At 37.6% G+C, this 20158-nt stretch overlaps 1 protein-coding gene across 2 annotated transcripts in view; it reads right to left on the reverse strand.

Moving 5' to 3' along the window:
* Positions 1 to 20158, reverse strand: part of tmeff2a (transmembrane protein with EGF-like and two follistatin-like domains 2a) — a 134331-nt gene that overhangs the window by 5120 nt on the left and 109053 nt on the right. For both annotated transcript variants that reach the window (XM_087804607.1, XM_087804606.1), the window contains exons 6-8: positions 11266 to 11414; positions 6544 to 6603; positions 5010 to 5136 (exon numbers count right to left, since the gene is read on the reverse strand). In XM_087804607.1, the coding sequence (XP_087660733.1) occupies positions 5010 to 5136; positions 6544 to 6603; positions 11266 to 11414 (336 nt within the window). The remainder of the gene's footprint in view (positions 1 to 5009; positions 5137 to 6543; positions 6604 to 11265; positions 11415 to 20158) is intronic.

The raw sequence follows: 20158 nt of genomic DNA on the forward strand, positions 1-20158 counted from the left end.
CACACACAGGAAAAGGTTAGGAACTAATGGGCAGGTTTATTACTTCAGGCTGAGAGACGTTGTTGATCGACCAACATGTAAAATCACTTAAAGATGAACAAGAAACTGTCATGCGTTATCATATAAATCGACCCGTAATAAAGGCACTGTGTTCAGGCTGTCTCCACTCATAACAGTGAAGCGCCATGAAGCAGTGACCTTAACATAACAGCTTCTAGATTCGACAGTGCCATCTGGTGGGCACTGACAGTAAAGACACTGCTTCTTTAAGCTTTACCAGCCAATAGCAAGTTATCACAAAAATGAGGTACATTAACATTTCAGGTCAAATTCTCACATATTTTCTCATATGTTTTGTATTTTATTATCCAAAAAAATGTCATTACCTAAGTATAAAAAAACAAATAACCCAAAACGACCTGAAGGGAGAGGGGATGAACATAAATGAAGACCCTAGTGGGCTCTGAAAATAATGACACTACTTCATGAGGCTTCATCAGCTTCATCACTGGCGAGAGGCGAGGTACTCCCTGAATGACTTTAATTCCCTCTTATTTCCTCAGGCGTGAAAATATGTGTAGGTGTTTTAAACTTCCAATGGCACCAATTAAAGATCTATTTTAAAAGAGCTCGTCTGAGGATGGTACAAGACATCAGTCCTGGTCCATGAAATCACACGTGTAAAACTGTAATTTAAAATGGATCTCTTTGAACACTGAACATGTGTAAGGTTTTGCCCGTGACAGCAAAAATATTCATCATGCAGCGTTCTTGTCTTTAAGCCCTCTAGATGGCAGTCTCTTTATAATCGCCACACATGACAACAATTAAAAAAAGGAATATACACTTTTATTTCGCAACTTTTTTTTGGGGGGGGGGGTTATAAAAGATTGTATTATTTCCTGCAAACGCTACATTTTTATTTGTATTATTCTTCCTCTCTGCATCTCTTATCTAATTGTTATTATTATTCTTTAAATAGTTAATTGCTATATTAAGCTGGCAACCCCTGCCTCTCACCCTGGGCAGCTGGGACAGGCTTTCGGACCCACATGACCCCAGCAAAACAAGGAAAATGAATGAATGAAGGGATTGACAACTGCACCAATATCAAGTAAGACAACAACAGACATGCGTCCACAAAGGATCCTTTATTTCCTTCACATGAAACTGCATTGATATCCAAGTTTATGACAAAACTCTTCTCTGTTGCTCCACTTCGTTCATTTGCAGTTGTGGTCTGGGCCAGACAAAGAACAAGAGAGGAAGCAGAAGAGATGGTTGTCCTCAGAGATGAGCTAAAACGGTCCTGCTTTTAATCTTTCTTCCTCTTCCTCTCCCTCCATCCCTTTCTCCTTTACCTTGTCTGTGCGGTCCCGGGGGAGGTTGTTACCCACCACCACCTGCACATCCTGGTTTGATACACTCAGTCTCCTTCACAGCCTCCCTGCCTTCCCCCCTAACTAACACTGGGAGAGACAAACAGTGCAACCTTGTTCTGCCTCTCCTGTTTCCACAGGAGCACGTCTTTTACTCATTAGGAGGTCACTTTCTGCTGCAGCCAACAGGGGGCAGCAGAGATCTTCCGGAGCCACGCTTGCGTCTCTTGAGTTTGGAGAGGTTAAAAAGAGGGGGAGGAAAAGGAGAGATAGCAATACCCCCTGGCTGCTATCAGGCTATAAAGGGAGGCAGACCTGGCCCGTACTTTCACAATGCCTGTGTGTGCGGGTGTGCTGGTGTCTGTGGGTGGGCTATAATGGCGTTTTTTATTTTGCCTGAGCGTGTGCTCCGCTGTCGTCTGTGTGCTGATGTAAATAATACATGTGCCCCTCGTGGTTACTGTCATCTGCACCTGAACGCTGCCACTGCTCCCTAACACCAATAATGTTGCTTTTATTTGTACTATGACATGTTTGAAACGACCTTATACATAATTTATTCTTGGATTAATCATTCTCTGTAATACAACGACCAAATAAAGCGTATAAAGAAAAACATTGTGTTCTTTTTTTTATATATATAACTAAGAAAAAGAGAAATGAACTTGAATGTGAATTTCAAAAAAACAGAACGTACAAAGATTTTAAATTCATGATACTGTCTCTAAAGAATCCTATGGGGATGTTTAACAGTGGCTAGTTCGAAGGCGTACTGTCTCACATGTCCTTGATTGTGGTTAAGATAGTGTGACCACACTACAAGGTCAAACAGGATTCCATGACCCGTACGGTCAAACTATTTGGTCGGCGTCTCTATTCATCAAAGCTCGGCCATGACGGTTCATGGACGGCCCCCAACTGGAAAACACGTCTAAGAGAAAAGAGATGCTGTGCGTCCGTCTTCGTTGTGAACAATGACGACGTGAAGATTCATGATATCATTTCAGAGTTTCTCGTAGATAAGCTGCGGTGAGTGATGAGTTTGAGCAGTGCAAAACAAGTAAAAAAAACAGCTTCGACATTTTCAGTTTTTAACTCAACTTTGACAACGATTTCAACTTCCTATATAAAGTGGAAATCCGGAAAAAATATGTCACTGCAACAACTTAATAAATGTAGATAAAAACTGCATAAATATCAGGAGGATACTGGTATCAGACTTCTGTAGCTCATAAAAATTCAGGAGTGTGAAATGTCTTCGCCTACATCTTTACAAATTGAAACTGCACTCCATTTACTGGTGTTAATGTGTCCTGTATCAAACCAAAACTAGTTAGTCGGCTCAAATTCCATAAAGATTGCTACTCATGTTGATATTGTGACCTATTGCTATTCTAGTTTTTAAGATAAAATAAATAACAGAGATTATGGATGACAACAATTATTCTAGGCTTCCAATAAGTAAACTTGTGTTGAAGAAAACTAATTTAATGCAAGTTTCTGGTGAAAAACGAGGAGATAAATAACTAAGATAGCTTGGGATTCCAAAATCGAAAGACAATTTCGCAATTATACTTCCTGTTACAGAGAGTTCAGTAGGAAGACATTTTGTTCGTTCATGACATAGACCGCTAAAATTTTGTCTCCTTGTATGACGATGAGTTGGACACCCATAGTCTGTGACATTGTTAAAATACGAAACATGGAGTGGATACTCCCGAATTCTTAATGTCTGAAAATGTTATTCTAGTGGAAATCCACATTATTTTTAAAAACACCTTGGTTAATATAATGTTGTTATTATCAGGAGTTCTGCTGCAGAATTTAGTGTATAACCCCTCTTACAAGATTTTTTTTACAATAAATATATGTAAACTGGAATGTACTTACAATTAATGGGAAATCAAAATGGGAACCAGAGAGGCATTTTACAGATGTTCACCAAAATTGAATATACATGGCAGAAATGATAAAAACAAATAGAATATGTTTTTAAACTTTTTCCTTCATTAACAGACACATAAGGTGAATTAATTTCACTATTCACTATCACTAAATTACTAAAACAAAATAGCAGACACAAAGTCTCTCCAGGTTTATTCATAACGGATGTAGATTTCACAGGCGTTTTTTAATTCAGGTACGTCACTGTCCACGGACACATCCAGCAGGACTATTGAGCAAGTAGGCATTGAACTTTGGCCCCGGTACGGATGTTAATCAATCCAAAGCACCACAGAAACTACATTGATAAAACCGTCGATAACCGCTAAATCAAACAGAAACAAGTGGAAAAACAGCAACATCCTCATTAAGCCAACAGAACTCTCAGCCGGGATTAATTCGAAGCAGAGCAGCATATTTGACTGGTTAAGAGCTCGACCTGCTACGACTGAGCAGCAGAAGGATCCTGCGGCTCTTCCTCCACTTGCAGTGCGTCTGTGTTTGCACAAGATAAACAAGCTTGATTACAAAATATAGTGCTCGCCTCTCCTCGGCAATAGCTGAATTTTGAACGGATTAGCCACTTTAGAGCCCTTTCTGTGCGGTGCTTGCAGATTTCTATAGCATCTGAACTCCCATTGTGTGAGGAGATGGTCATAGATACTGTTGAAAAATGCACAACTGATAACAGCACTGATAAATATGTGGAGAAGGATTTGAGCTCACGCGCTGCCGACGGATACAACCAGGGAAAAATAGAAGAAAAAAGGCAGAGCTGCCTTTTTAAAAATGTAATTATAATCATTTAAGCTACAAAAATACATTTCTAGCAATGTAAATGTCAGTCAAATAAAAAGGTTAAGAATATAGTATATTAGAAATCCTATTTTTTAGGGGAATCTTTTCAGTTAAGGAAAAACAACAACTAATCTTTTCCATTTTTTTTTTCCATTTTTATTTTTTTAAATCCATCTCATTAACAACACAAGTACAGAGCCAAAGACCTCCAGGGTACCTAGACTTTTTTTTTTTCGAGGTTATGTTTTTGTCCTGGTATCAATTGTCTTTGGTTAGGTCTTGTACTTGGATTGTTGCAGTGGTCTTGGAGCATAATATTCCGTATTTATTTTCTGTCCCTTTAATTAATTTATTCAACAAATGTTCAAGTCCAAATCTGATGCTCTTCATCTTTTTGTGTTTATTTTCTTTTTTTAAGTAAGTCTCAATACTCTTCATCTTTGAGAGTATCTTCATCTCGACCCTCTCCTTTTCTTGTTTATCTTGTCTTGACTACCAGTGTAGCAGCTACCAAATGATGCAAATATATGAACAATAAAACTCTAATTTGACAAGAAAATTTAGTTATTACACCTATCAATTTCATTTGACCGGGAAATACCTACAAAGCAAAAGCTACCGTCACAAGATCATAATCATATTGCTTTTGTCGTGTAGTAGTAGTGCTCATCTGTTTACTCCATAAACACTCAATTTAGTCTTTTTTTTTTTGTTTCCCAATATCTCAATTTCTCGTAGTACAGTATGTTCCAGATAATACGATTAGATTATGATAGAACAAAGTTCATCTTCCATATAATGAATACAAGCTGGTAGAATGATATTTAACAGACCCATCATTTGAAAACTACCACAACCTTTTTTTTCAGCAAGTAGTGGTTCAAGTACCTGCAGGAGGGCTGGGCTGGAACGCTGGGGTACTGACAGTCTCCATGAACACAATAGTTCTTGAAGTGGTCCGGACAAGGGATGTAGAGGCCACGAGCAAGACCGTTTCTCGTTTCTTCTTTGTCCTCTACAAAAAGACACAAGCAAAACAAAAGTCCATGAATACAAAATTCAATTTAGGAGTTAAGATCTGTTAGTTTATGGTTAGTAATTTCAAAAAAAAAAAAGAGGACCTGCCGTCACAAAGCCGGCTGACTGGTCTTTGAGAAAATGCAGTGGCAGAGAAATTAGCTGCATGTTTCAACACAGATTAGAAAATTACCATGGAGGGACTTAACAGTTAGATTAGGTGCTTAGGGAGAGTCCGGTGAATACTGAAGAGAGGTGGGAAATTTACTATAATAGAAGTGCAACTGAACTGCTTCACCAGTTTTTACATTTTTTTGGAAAATTAAATTAAATTAACATACAAAAAAGTAATGAATTCAGATGCATTTGGTGTAATACAAAATAAAATTACTGCAGTTAATAGGTAAAAAAAACCACCTACATTATTATACTTTAACTTCAGTACTTGACCTCGAGCAACACAAAACAAGTTATTTCTGCTTTTTTTAGTTTCATATTCTTATATTTAATCTTTAACATATACTCTTATTAGTAGTGATGAGGTGATGCAGCTTCATGAACCAGTGTCCTAACTTTAAATCTCAATATGTGCCACCCTCATTTAAAAGTGATGTAAGGTGTCATTAGAATATCTGTTTAAAGCAATCTACTATAGATCAGAGACTGACATCTATTGGGCTCTGAAAATAAGCACAATCATGAAACTTCATCTGCCCATCTCAAACTAATGGGACTTTTATACACCCTGAACAACTCATTTCCACCTAGTGCCGTTGATAAACACCACTTCCTGTCTATTACCCTGAGTTAAGTGTGAGATAAACCATCATATATATAGCTTTATTTTGCCACAAATCCTGTTGCAATTGGCAGGTCTACCAGAGAGAGCAATTTTCTTTTGAGTGTTGCTGCTTCACTAGGATTTATAAATTAGGATCTTTACGATTCTACGCTGCAGTATTTTAAAGAAGCAGTCTTTTCCTCAAGAAAATTTCCCGTGCGATCGAGTTTAAGTCAAAATATGAATGAACAAGTAAGAATAATAATATATTGGATTTTTGGAAGCCTTTCAAAACATAGATAAAACAGTGGAAAACAGAAGTTTAAAGTGATACATTTTATTATTAAAATATATATATTTTTAAGTGATTTTATATGTGGCTGTGAAGCCATCGAAGTTGATGGAGAACGGGGGGCGACGTGTTCGATTGAGGGGTTAAGCACAGATGAAACATATCCAGGTCACTGTTTAATGCATAGAATTTTAAAATATAAAGTAATTTTTTTCAGAGACCGTTAAAACATTAAGCAGATATAATAGACAGAGATATTTATTTAGAACCAGAGACTCTTCTTTAAGAGGCAGCAAGTTATGGTTGCACTCAACAGTTGCTTATGAACTCACCTGTGGCGTCGGTCTGTGCAAAGTGTCCGTCCCCCCCTTTGTTCCCAGTCATAATGTCACCTGCAGAGAACAGAGAGACCTCAGCTTAGGATCTGACACCACTCAGTGCAGACACACTTTGTACAAATCCATTAGCTTTAAAAGTCAAGCCGCAGTTAAACTCGTTGTACTTTTAAGTCACAGCAAAAAAAGACGGCAGCAAAAAAAGTTGCCAGGAATACTCTTTATAAAAAGCAACATAATGCATAGCAAAAGCTGCTTCTTATTTGACTCATTACGATTGCTCTTCGACTGGAAGATGAATGTGTTACATATAACAGCTTCAGCGATGAAAAGTGAGATTTATTTGTCTAGGAAACACGAAGACACAAAGATGGTGAAACAATAGCCCAACAGTATGCTGTGAATACATTTGATTAAATAAGCTCCAGAGGTTCAGCTGTTCAACTTGACAAGCCTTGTTTAGCTTCTGTGTCGCCTTAAACAGAGATATACATCTTCATAATATCTTCAGACAGATACATGTATAGTCGGCGACTAGTTGAAGAATTACTGGTGGCCTTTTGAAAAGCATCTTTTTTCTTTACAAAGGAATTGAAGACATGATCCAATAATGTATTTTATTTTGAAATAGGCAGCAAGGAAGCACAATAGGTTAATGAGGAGAAGACTCAATCCTGTGGCAAAAGTCATGAAGAGGTAGATAAATTTAAAGACATTTTCTATGTTTCTTCTATGTTCTGAAACTGGGGTCAACATTTGAATATGTATATATTTTTTGCAGATTTTTGCCATTTATCTTTACTTTTGGTTGGTCTACATGTGGTAGTTTTTCACCTTTTCTGCCATCATCTCAATCAAGTGATATATTTTTAAAAATAAGGTTTTGTACACCTTTTCAAAGATAACTTTTTATTTTTTTTTTTAATATTCTAAAAATCAGTATGTTAGGATTTTGAATTTAAGCAGTTAATATCTTGAATAAAAAAGTAAAATAGTTAATTTCAAAAGAAATAATAATATGAGAGAAATAAACCTGAGATGAGAAAAAGTATGTTTACAAATATATATAAAAAAGAAACAGTATTATATTTAAACTGAATATTATGTTCCAAGGAAAGATAGCAGACCAAAAAACAACATTTTGCATGTATGCATTGTATGTATAGAAAGTAAAAAAAAAACTTCCAAAGATACGATCACCCTTGCTTTATTCAAACGTACATATTTTTCATGGGCTTGTATTTTTAAAGTTTTCTTGTCTAAGCCCTTCCCTTATGTGACACAATCATAGCAATCAATACGAGCCAACAACTCTTTGGTTCCAGTCCGTGGTGTCAGATCGAACACAATCCTATGCTGGTAACTTTGGCCGCCCAGTTCGGCCCAGTTCTCTGATTGAGAGATTGATTCTCTCTTTGTTATTCCCGATTTTTTTTCCCTCCATTCTTTGGTTTATTTCAGCCACAGTTTTTCATTTGCATGTTTTCCTTTGGTGACAAGTATAGTTTGTCCTTCTGTTCAATGTCTTTAATTGTTTCAGTTTCAGTTTCAGTTTTGAGTTAGCAAATAATGAATTAGATATTATTGATGTGTTGAATCTCCCTGTTCACTACACACACCTGGGTCCTGATTGTTCTGGGGAAATAACGCAAACAATAATCCTGCAAATAGTAACTCCAAAATGACTAAAAGCACTATATTTTGAGTACAGTGTGCAGCTATTGACGTGAGATGTAAGTTGGCATGGAGAAAACAAAGGCAGCATATTGCTATGCAGGTTAAATATAGTAAGACAATGATGTGAACTACTGTAAAGGTTTACATTTAAAAGCTTTTGTATGTAAATGACGAAGCCAATAACGAACCAACCTGTAGCAAAAATGGCTTGCCGTTTTGATTCATGTCTGAGGAACACCACCTTAAAATTCTGCCTTGCATCCAATGCCAATTGTTTGTGTCGCCACCGCGAAGATCAATCAGAGCTTTCTGACCCAAAGCAGTGAGGGATTTCATAGCCGGCTGCTTTACATCATCCAGCCTTCATGTTGGAGCTCACATCTCAATCAATTGTCCCCAATTTCCCGGGAGGCAAACATACACACTGACAGCTGCTAACAACAGAGACCCCAGCACCTCTCCTGCATGTTCAAACTCACACAGCGACTCCAGCGTACTACAATCAACGTATACATAATGGAACATGAGATATATTACACAATTTTAAAGATCAAATTAAAGCCATCCTTTCATCTACCATTTAGTACATTTAGCTGCACAAGTTACCTCAGATACCCAAGTGACCTAACTTTACCTCAGCCCGGAGAGCAATTCAGCTTGTGTGTATGTGTGCGGTAGTGTGTGTCAGTGGAGCAAGTTGAGCCGGCACAGCCTTGTCTTTGATGCATGATTTAAAAGCATATGTTGAATTCATACTCTCTTCCAGTATGTCACACAATTTCATGAATTTCAATGCACCTCGAAATGACTCATCGTCAGGAAACAAAAATCTGCCTTCACTCTGATGAATCTATTGAAAAGGTTTTAATGAAACAAGATTTTCATGACTTCAAAGCAAAGCTTTTTACTGTATTCTGTCATGTGTTTCCTCCATGGTCACTAAAATCTGAAATGAATATTCAGATATATGGTGGAGTTATTAATGTCAGCAAGTTGGTGTCATGTGAAGAGTTCATCCGTTTATTTGCTGCTTATTCCCTTATGGGTCTCACAGGCGCCTGGATCCTAATCCAGTTTCTTCAGGCAAGAAGCGGGTGACACCCTGGACAGGATTCAAGTCCGTCACAGAGCACCCAAAGACATACTACCATCTACACACACACTCAAACCTACGCACAATCAAAACCAACAGTGCCTGAAGTCAAACCAACGTCATCTTAGTACAGTGGTTAGAGGGGGAGATTTAAATGGCTGCAACACCATTGATTTTCTGGTTAGCTTGGTGGCATTGCTTTCTTTAAGGCAGCCTTTACCTGAATACAAAATAAAATAAACAAAATAAATGGAAAGGGCATGTCAAGGCAGAAAAGTATCAGCTCTATATGCAAATGACTTGCTGAAAGGCAACACAGAGGCTATACTATGGAGTTTATATGCCACTGACAGGACATCCACCTCGATCAGCAGTGAATTCGTCAGCCGTACAAATCGACACAGCTCGCCAGCATCAGGACTCTGTGGCACATCAGCAAGTGATGGCCAGTTTGAAGAAAACTACGCAGTCTAAACATCTCTTAAGTCTTATTTGACTAGGTTTTCATATTGCGTTTATGAATGGGGAGCTCAGGGTTCGCCACTGATTCAAGATAATAGATTTATGATGCATTGATCAATATTACACTGAATTGAAAGAAACTTTGAGTGTTAAAAATGTAAGCATTAACGCTAACATTGTTGAAATGTAAGTGTGGGCAATTGTTGGTGAATAAGTGTCGTTAAAGGCAATTCTGGTTGCGGTATGCACTCCATTCCACTTACACTTGATTATAATCAACCTCTCCTACAGCATGTTGCCACAAACGTATCTGCGTATTGTGAGAGAGATCATGTTGATGAAAGTGTTGACTCACAATCTCTAGCCACCGGCTTATTGCTTGGCTTTTTTGTTTTAAGTAGGGTTGGAAAATCACCCCTTACACAATCAGTGGAGCATTATACTGCGCTTCTCTCTCTCCATTTCCTTCAGGTCTTGCTTTGAACTTTCTTACTTTTAGTTCTTAAAAAAATGTCTCCTCACCCACCTGATCAACAGCAGTTTCACTTTACTCTTTCTCGTTTAAAATTAAATCTACATTTAGTCATTTATTGTTTGGCTGCAAACAAAAATCTTTTCACTAATGACAACAAAACCATCCACATAATTTAAAACATCGATAAAGACAAGTTTAAGTTGAATCTTCTCCTCATTGAAACATACTGTAAGTGTTTGTGCGCATGGACAAGATTTAAGATGATAGCCTAGCAAACTTGAAGTATGCAGAATTTTAAAAGTTTTTTTTCTGAACGATTCCTCTCGTTGATGCTTCAATACAAGATGGATGTTACAGACGAGCAGTATGGAGGTATTTGAATGTTCCTAAGTGTGTTTTTTTTGGACGAAGAGGAAGACGACGACAAATGAGCGCTAGTGGCTACATAAAAAGGAACAGATTACTCTGAAAAGAATCCAAACACTTAACGTGTTTAAATAAAGGTTCGCGATTGATTGAATACATGTTGTATTTAATATGGTCAGGAAAAAGGTAACAGGAATGGATTTCTATGGTTTGATAAATTGTCGCCTGAACTGCATGTTCTTGTTGCTCAAGTATGGGGGTTAGGGTTGAAAAGGATTTGATGCTAAGATAGCCGGAAAACTGGTTTCACATGGTCAATAAAAGTGGGCTGTTAGAAGAATGCTCTTAAGAACCAAGTTAAAATCTCTTCTTTAAAGTGACACGCTCCATTCCAGTATAAGTAGTCAAGACGTTTTTATTTAAAAAAAAAAAATCTGACGTAGCTTTCACCTATGCATGCATCACGTCACATGATAAGTTAAAGATAAGAGAGTTTTAAGGCTTTCTTTTATAATAAACCCTTATTCACTCACACATACAGAGATAAAGATGAACATTTTTTAGTCGCATTTTACTCTTTAAAAAGTCTCATGTTGCAAAACTGTCCTGTAATGGATTAATTCCGGATGTAATCAAAGCGCCTCACCTTGGCAGTGACCCAGGTACTTGACCTCGATGCGCTCCTGCTTCTGACAGGACGCCTCCTTCACCTGGCAGGGGTTGTCATAGGAACGACCATCTGAGGCACACACCGGGTTGAAGCTGATGTGGGAGCAGTCGATGTTGCACACACACCTGCAGAAAGCGCCGCACACTGATTATCAGCATAATATTCGGCATCAATAAAGCATCTGTACGAGTCGCGCTACACAAAGCATTTAGAGATTTACCATGAAAGCTAAATGGGGACAAAACAACAGTGCTCTGCCAGGGAATGCATAGTAATCCGGTGCAAATTGGATTTTCGGCACATTCATTTCCCCACAATGACCAATAGATGTAACTTTGCGAGCTGTGCAAAAGATTTGATTGAGGAATGATGTCGTTTCACAAAAGCACGAAGCAATTAAAAATGAAAGAGATACAGATAATGGGAGCACATGGTGAAGGTAACACCGAAAATGGAAATGTGTTGTTGTGTATGAGAAGGTGATTTTTAATTCCTTAACAAAAAAAAAGAATCAAGACAGCTTTGTGTGGTTATAACAATATTAACATAACAATCCAAGATTTCTGTGTATTACACCTGACAAGTAGGAAAATGCAAAAGCTTATTTTAAGCAGTTCCTATGACACAAAATATTATCAGTTTACAAAAAGCTCTAAATTATTAAGAACATTTTTATTTCTACGTCAAGGGCTTGGTATTTTTTCGAAAATGTTCTATACTGGTAATCATATCAATACCAGTTCCTGAAAGATCCTTTTTTTCTGATACCAATTTTTACAAGATATTTTCTAACAGAAAGAAAATAACATTACACATAGTGTTTTTATGTACTATTAAAAGCGCTACAGAAAACGTATGTATTATTATTATTATTATTATTACATAGTGCAAATCCTGAGTAACTTTTTTCAGCTTTGTTAAATTTCCACTCTAAATAGTTTTCTCCCAGAAAGAAATGACTGAATAATTTACCGTGCAAAAGAACAAATTCATCTGATGTTCTCTGTCTTCCACATGGGGTTCAAACTAGGCACTGAATAACATACAGTATATTCCCTGCCCCAGCATCACACACATTATTTTAATAACAAATGTTTATGTTTTTTAGTTTTTTCTTATGTTTATTTAAAACTCATCTTGTTCTTCACTCATTTTATACAAACATACACTAATAATGCACATGGCTTGTTTAGTATAAATCTGACATTGTAAAATTGCCGGCTCTTATTTTACCAATGAGATTGTATTGTAACTCTTCTTTCCTTCAAGGAGCAGAATTAAATCAATTGTATTTTCCATGTTATGATTAAAACATGACATTAAATAACTCTCCATTAAGAACAATCCTAAAAAATTAACCCTTAAATTGAAATGACACCCAGATAATTAAAATATAATAACGGAGAAATAACAACTGCAAAAATCATATATATACATTTTTCTTGGCGCACTCAAAAAAGTGTACTGTACGTATTGAAAAAAACCCATTTCTGTCTTAAAATAAGTAGATATAGCTGAAAACATTATATATTTTCCCCATTTCCCAATGTAAGCACAAACAATGAAAATCACATTTATCTTTTAAAATAAAAAGTGTAATGAGTGAATGATAATAATATATAACAGACAGACAATTGAGAGTAAGCAATTAAAACAATTGTATGATTTTGGACGGTGGGAGGGAACATGGAGTGCCAAGGAGAAGACAGATAAAGAACCCAGATGCACTCTCAATCTGAAACGGTCGTCTCTCTATATGTGGCGATTGATGGAAGACCCTTAAATCGCGATACACATAATGATGATTAATGTGGGAACACTAATCAGCTATTTTCCACGGACGTGCGCACATGATGCATGTCTGCGTGACCCGCAAGTGTGCACGAGGCCTAATCAGCAGAAACTGTACCCAGATTGTCTTCCCCAGATTCTTCTTCCCCAGATAGTTACCGCTGAGTGCTGCTGAATACATGAGTGTGTAATTATAAATCTGTCATTATTCTCCTCTTTTTCTTTCTTTTTTTTTTATACTCTACTCTCAATACAGTGCAGTGTAATTTAGCCTCATTTGCATATAAGGTGGTCCATGTGGGCACCTGCCAGGCTGCAAACCAGATTACACTTTTTTTTTGTCATGGTGATTGAAATGTGGTGCAGGTGGCAGCTACGGTTGTGATGATTCCTCATCTGTTAATACGGAGGCCACCTGAGTACAGTTTAGATCAGGATTTGATTACGCATGGAAGGATGAGCCGATCTTAAATTGAAGTTTGTGGGGGTTTCATAATTGCTTGTTGGGTACACAAACGTTTTTTTCTTTTAGGTTTTATGGTGAACTACCACACACTGATAACAAAAACAAATGGCCTTAACGTCGTAGGATGGTGTAGTGAGTTTTACTGACGGTTGAAATCTTTATTTCGTGATCAAGGTACGAGCCAGTCAGCAAAATCGGTTTTAGCCAAGGTTGAGCGCATATGACCATCGTCAAGGATTTTCTTTGTTCAGTTCAGCGACTTAAGGAGGTGCTTCACTTGCTTTTCTTGGTATTTGTTTTGCTGTAATCCATCAATCTTTATTCCTTCGTCTCTTTGCAAACTGATAAAACGCAACACAAACTGCTGAAATGAATAAAATAAAGATTCTAATAAAAAGAGGCAGAGGGCGTAGAAGACAAAAAAGGGTTTCTGAGACCATCTGCAAGAGGAACAGTAGGAGACCGACGAGGACAAAACAAACCTTCTAGGCACAATACAGAATGAACAGTCTTCGGCAAGTTCTTTCAAAAGTAACTCAATTACTTTAAGTTCATCGTTACTTTCTAAGTAACTAGTTACTAGGGAATGTTTTTTTGAGATTCTCAACAATATCAACAAAGCTTTTTCTACAAATGATGAAATCATATTCTGTCCTTATCATCCCCTTTCAAAGGCAAACGCTTTTGAAGATCTATCATGTCCTGCCCAACAATAATCTTAACTGTAGAATCCCTTAGAGGTGAATACTTCCTGGATTGATGATGTGCACTGACAAACCCTAATGCTTGACCAATCACAGCCGGAGTGGGTGTGGTTATTACGAGAGTTTCGTTATCTTTAAAAAAAACAAAGCGTTAGCAGTATCCTATATAAGAAAAACCTGTCCATACATCCTACTAGAAATGATGTGGTTTTACTCCGCATTTTTTTTACAGCCTTGGTAAGAGGTTTTTAATATTTATGAGCCTGATAGGATTTTCATCCCTGATATCTGTGACTGAGTTTTGATCCGGTGGATTTCGACTCTATTCTTCATACATGCAATTTCTGGCAACAGATAACTGCAACTGAGACAATCCGAGATGGAAATTGTCAGTATCTGCTCCGAAGCCTTGACTAGTTTGCTGTAGGTGTCTACTTCTTGAAAATAATCATTTAAAAACGCAAGAAAAGTAGGTAACTATAAATAACTGATGAATAGATGAATTTAAAATTTGATACTAAAGTTTTCAAGATGAAAAGCAAATGCTACATTTATGAAGGACAAAAGCTCAAAACCCAAACTATCCAGTACATAAACCTGACAACATGAGCAACACACTCCCACTACATCGTTTTAAATAGCAGGTGTATTTTCAGTTTTTTTTCCACTCTTAAAAATGAACAGGCTGGTCTGACACAAGTGAGTGTTTTTGAAAAGTCATAGCGAGAAAAAAAGTCAGCTACAGATTATTCACGTTGACATTGGTCAGTGAGAAGCAAAAATAACTATTGAATCCACTTTTATTTTACTTAAAGTCACGGCACCTCATTTAGTTTCTTTGTTCTCTGAAGAAGCAGAACCAAAACTTTAAGGATATTTACATCTCACAAGGGTTGTTAGAGACTTTGATATTAAACAGGACAATAAAAGAATAAGCTTGAAATAATTTGGCTTCAATTAAAGGTTACAAAAATAATAATAATTATAATAAAACTTGTTTAAAGCTCAGATCAAAGGGATGCGTTCATTCATGAGAGATACTACTCATACACACATCCACATAAATTTAAGATATCAATAAAACTCTAAATAATGTTTTTGGACAACCCACGCAAAGATGGAGCGAGCATATAAACTGCACACAGAAAGGCTGAATGTTGCCTCAAGCTGGAAGCGAACCAGCAACATTTTTGCTTGGAGTTCGCTTAAAATAAAGAATAAATTGACAAAGTTTGAGTTATGTTCGGTCTGTATCATTTTAAGCTAGTGATGGTCTGATGAAGCTTCATGAAGCAGTGTCATTATTTTCACAGTCCACTAGATGGCATAATCTACACTTTTTTTCTTTGTTTTAAACAACTGTCATGTTGTACATTATCATGAATATACATTTTTAAAACCTTTTTTTGAAAGATTATATGAAAAAATAAAGTCCATTAAAAAGGCACGAAAATCTGCTTTGTATTTCAGTTTGGTTAGTACAGTTAATGTGAGAACTGGAGCTAATATAGATAAGGAGTATCTGTAGGGATACCTCATTTTATTTTCACTTTCCTTGTACCATTATAAATTATAGTAATGAACATTGTGTAATTAAAAATGTAATGATGGCACTCTCCTATAAACACTCATCTGGTCCTCCGAACACATGGTCATGTGTGCTCTCTCGTGAGTTTCCCGACATGGATCTTCTCTCCTCGAGGGGTCGGAGCAGATGTTTTACTGGCCTCCAGAGATGCTGGTGCAGGAGGAAGAGCAACACTCCACTGTTGTCTCTTGCTGCCTGATTGCTGCAAATGCACACCTCGGTGATGTGTTTTTCTCATCCTAGATACGTCTAATGAAATAATCAATGCCCTCCAACAACTGTGACCAAGCCAAGTAGTGGTCCTCGGCTCGAAGAAGACGACGAGAGGTGGTCCACACTGAGTCACATTTATAATTCAATGACAATAGATGGATATTAGGACTTAAAGTGTGCTTGATGTGTTAGATTAAATGCTCTGGATTTCAGTTCCAGCAGTCTGAAAATCACCAGAATATAGTCCCTCTGTTAGACTTGATTATGAACTCCTTTTTTAAGCACTTGAACTACTTATTTCTATAGGGAAAGTTATTGAGCTAAAACACAGTGAAGGGAAGGGAACATAAAACAATCAGAAATAGAGAAAAAAAACTGGGAAAAAAATACTATGAGCATTTTGAAAACATAAAGTTTAAAAAAGTGACAAAATATTAAAGGGAATTAAAGACAATCACGCACAAACATGTATAAATAAAATAATAAAATAACAACAATATGGGCAAACGGACAAAATAAAGTAAGAAATTCCAAAAATCGCATCGAAAATTTTTACTACCTGTTTTGCAACTAATTTTTGTTATCTTTGTTTGTTTTTTATTTTTTAAACATGTTGCAATGATATAATAATAATTATAATAATAATAATAATTGTGTTTTTGGCTTGAACATTCACATATGTGTAGTTCATTAAATGTGTTAGTGGTAAGATTCCCGACAAAACATGTTGTATGATGATACAGTGTCTTGATTCTGAGAGGTCAATAGATGTCACTCTCTAGACATACAAATTATACTTATCATCGAAACCCGAAACCTTTAGAGAACCAGCATCAGAACAGAGTCACTGTAATTACAAGGCCAGGCAAAAAGAGAAATTGCCAGTTAACACCAGATATATTTACATTTCTTTTACATCTCTGCCAGTTGTAATCGATATTTGAGTCTTGTGATTCTGTCACAAAGCGATGACCGGAGAAGCATCAACAATCAACCAATCAATGCCAGAATGACAGACAGGAAGTCAATACAGGTTGTTTGATGGCCATTTTGACAAAGACGGCAATGAATTGCGAGATTATTCATCTGGTGTAAATGGTAGGAGCAATATCTGAGAAGAATTACGACTCCATCTAGAATAAATTAGGGTGGAGAGAAGTGTGTGTGTGCGCTCGTGGCTGTCGTTTTCTCTACATTGACCAGAATGCATCAGTGCTGTTTTGATTGTAGTTTCGTAAGTCTCTATCTCCAGAGATTCATTGTATAAACAAAGCAGGGCGTGATTACAGCTGGCTGAAGGAGGAGTGAAGACCATTATTAAATAATGGACTCTCGTAACCTCTTGTTCGCCCAGATTTCAGACCTGGGAGGACTTAATAAAGTAATAACTTCAAAGCGTCACCATGATGAGGGACTTACTGCATCTTTGAGAGAAAGACTTCAACATTTGTGAGTCAGTAGAGTTGGGTTTTCATATAAGATCGTTGGTATTTTCTTACTGCATTATGAAAATGAAGTTAGGTCTTGTTGGATTCGCAGTTCTAGGCAAATTTTACTGTGGCCTGATTCTGAGGACCCTTATTTTGAAATAGGTGGGAGGGCAGATCTAGGACAAAGAATGGTGAAGATCAAGTGGAAGATTTGTTTTTTAAAGTAGAGGAATAATGAAGCATTGTAAAATACTTCCTGACCTCCAAACTTTTAATGTCTTTAAGAAGCATTGATAAAGAAATAAACATATATAAGATCAAAACACTAATATTTGACTCTGGTTATCAGGGATTAAGGACGTGCATCCATGTCGTCGGATTAGGCAGCAATGAACCTGTCAAACCCTGTGAAGATAAAAAGCACATTTATCGCTGGCTCGGATCCCACTTCCTCAAATATATTAAACGCATTAACACTGATAGAACACAGACTATAATTTCGCCAAAGCTGCCTTCCGGACAAGATAGAAGCTTCACAGAGTCTGGATTATCGCAAAAAAGTATCTAAATGAGAAAAGCTGGAGTGAATGGAATATCTTGACATGAAAGTGTTTGGAGATTCAACTAGCAACAGGAACGCTCCCGAGCATGCATATATAGCACGTACACATTATCCCCCCCAGCGTCTCATCGTGGAGCTCTCAGAGTCTGGGTGGTCTCCGGAGGCTGCTGCTGGTCGCGAGCTGATGTCTGGGCTCTATACATTTTTAATGAGCCCTCTCACTTTCTCCACAATAGGCACCAAGGCTGCACTGCGTCAACACATCCCAACACCCTCCACAATCAACATGCGACACATCAACTATGGGATAAATCTTTTCTTTTTCCTTTTCACACAATAAATTGCGGCTTGACCAGGAGCACAAAAACACATACAGAGGCTGGGAAATACTAAATGAATGTTAGAGGTGGGAGATTTGTGTGTGTGAGTGTGTGTGAGTGTGTGATCTCTAAGCAGGATGTGTTGTATTGATTAGCAGCAGCGATTATTGCCCCCCCAATCTAACCTCCACCTCTACTCACCGAGTCCCTTCGGACCTCAGCTGGCTTTTAGATCATTTAAAACACTCTCACCAACATTCTATGGACAAATCCCAAAGCAAACACTTTTGCCACAGCATCGATTCTCCTAATCTGTGACCTCGGGTTTCACTTAACGCTATGAAACAAAAACAAATGCCCAACAGACACATTTAATTCCACATTGTCAGCTGTTGTGTCTCATAGGTACTTTGAATTGTCTGTCTTATTGTTATTAAAGTCAACTGATGTGTTGATTTAAGTGTCTCTCAAATAGATCTTGGACCTCTATTGTACTCATCAGTATGAAAATAAGTCGAGGAAGACTTGAAGTTGAGAGGGGTCTCTTGGTTATTGCGATGGTTGTATTCTGAAAATCGGCGGTGACCTTTTCATTTTTAACTTCATTAATTTAACAACATTTATTTTAACTTGCAACATCAACATTGAATATGAGGTGCCATCCCTCTCAACAAACTTCTCCGTAACAGGGACCTGAACTGGTCCCATACTGCTTTGCCGCCCAGCCAACCAATCACAGCTGTCACTTTTGTCGTAGCAAAAGGCGTAGAATTTAAACACAGTATTGCAGTGGCTAATCAGAAGTAACTAAATAGAGCAGTGTGTAGAAAGGCATCATCGGAGTTCACTGTTTTGGCGGCACCAATAAGTACCGCCCACTTGTTTTTGTTGTGTGGTTGTGCTTGAGGTGATTTTCTGTTAAAAAAAAGTTCACTTCTTTTAAGCAGTGGACATATCGACTTTGTAAGTAGCATTGCTGACCCTGACTGCATATTACCGCTACATATTTAAATATTTAGTACTGTTTGCAAAAAGAAAATGTGTGATACATCAACACTGCAGCAGGTGAACCTGAATATGGCGAAGGACCATTGTAGAGTATGGACAATTTGTAAACGATCTTGATAGAGATTTGATAAGCTGCTTCAACATGGCCTTGCTTCTATACATTATTGGCTAGAGGGCGATCCACTAGATACTTATTTAAGCATCTACAATTATTTAAAATGGAACCGTTGAGTCCAGAGACTGCTGAAGTAGATGTGTACAGCCCTGATACTTTCTCATTGACCCTGTCTCTCTCCTCTTCACACACTTCGCTTTAAAACAGATGCCACAGTATTGAACATCGCTGATCTATTCGTGGAAAATCTACTGTTCACTGTTCCCACAGAGAGGGTCCCGATGCTGCTCGGCGACTTGCCCACTGTCTGCCCCGTGTTCACCCTAATTCTATCACCATCCAGCGCCGCTATTGATGGGTCTGAGAGTGCTGGGTTTTTGTGAGTAATTACAGTTTTACACCACAGATGGATCTAAATGGGTTTCTGTGACACTCTATTGATCCTAAAGGGGTAAATTGGTCTCTTTGCTTACAGGCTGAGTGGAGAAGGGATCTACAGGAAGGTGATGTGGTGATACACAGTATCTCCACAGACACATGGGGTCAAATGAGACCAGACTCTGCAAGCTTCTTTTACTTTGTTTATATCATCCCACGTGGTGAATCACAAGTGGTGACAAAGATAATACCCTGAATGTCATGTCGGGAGGAAAATAGGCCGTGATGGCAATT

Source organism: Callionymus lyra, chromosome 12, assembly GCF_982586985.1.
Source record: "Callionymus lyra chromosome 12, fCalLyr1.hap1.1, whole genome shotgun sequence".
Taxonomy (NCBI): Eukaryota; Metazoa; Chordata; class Actinopteri; order Syngnathiformes; family Callionymidae; genus Callionymus; species Callionymus lyra.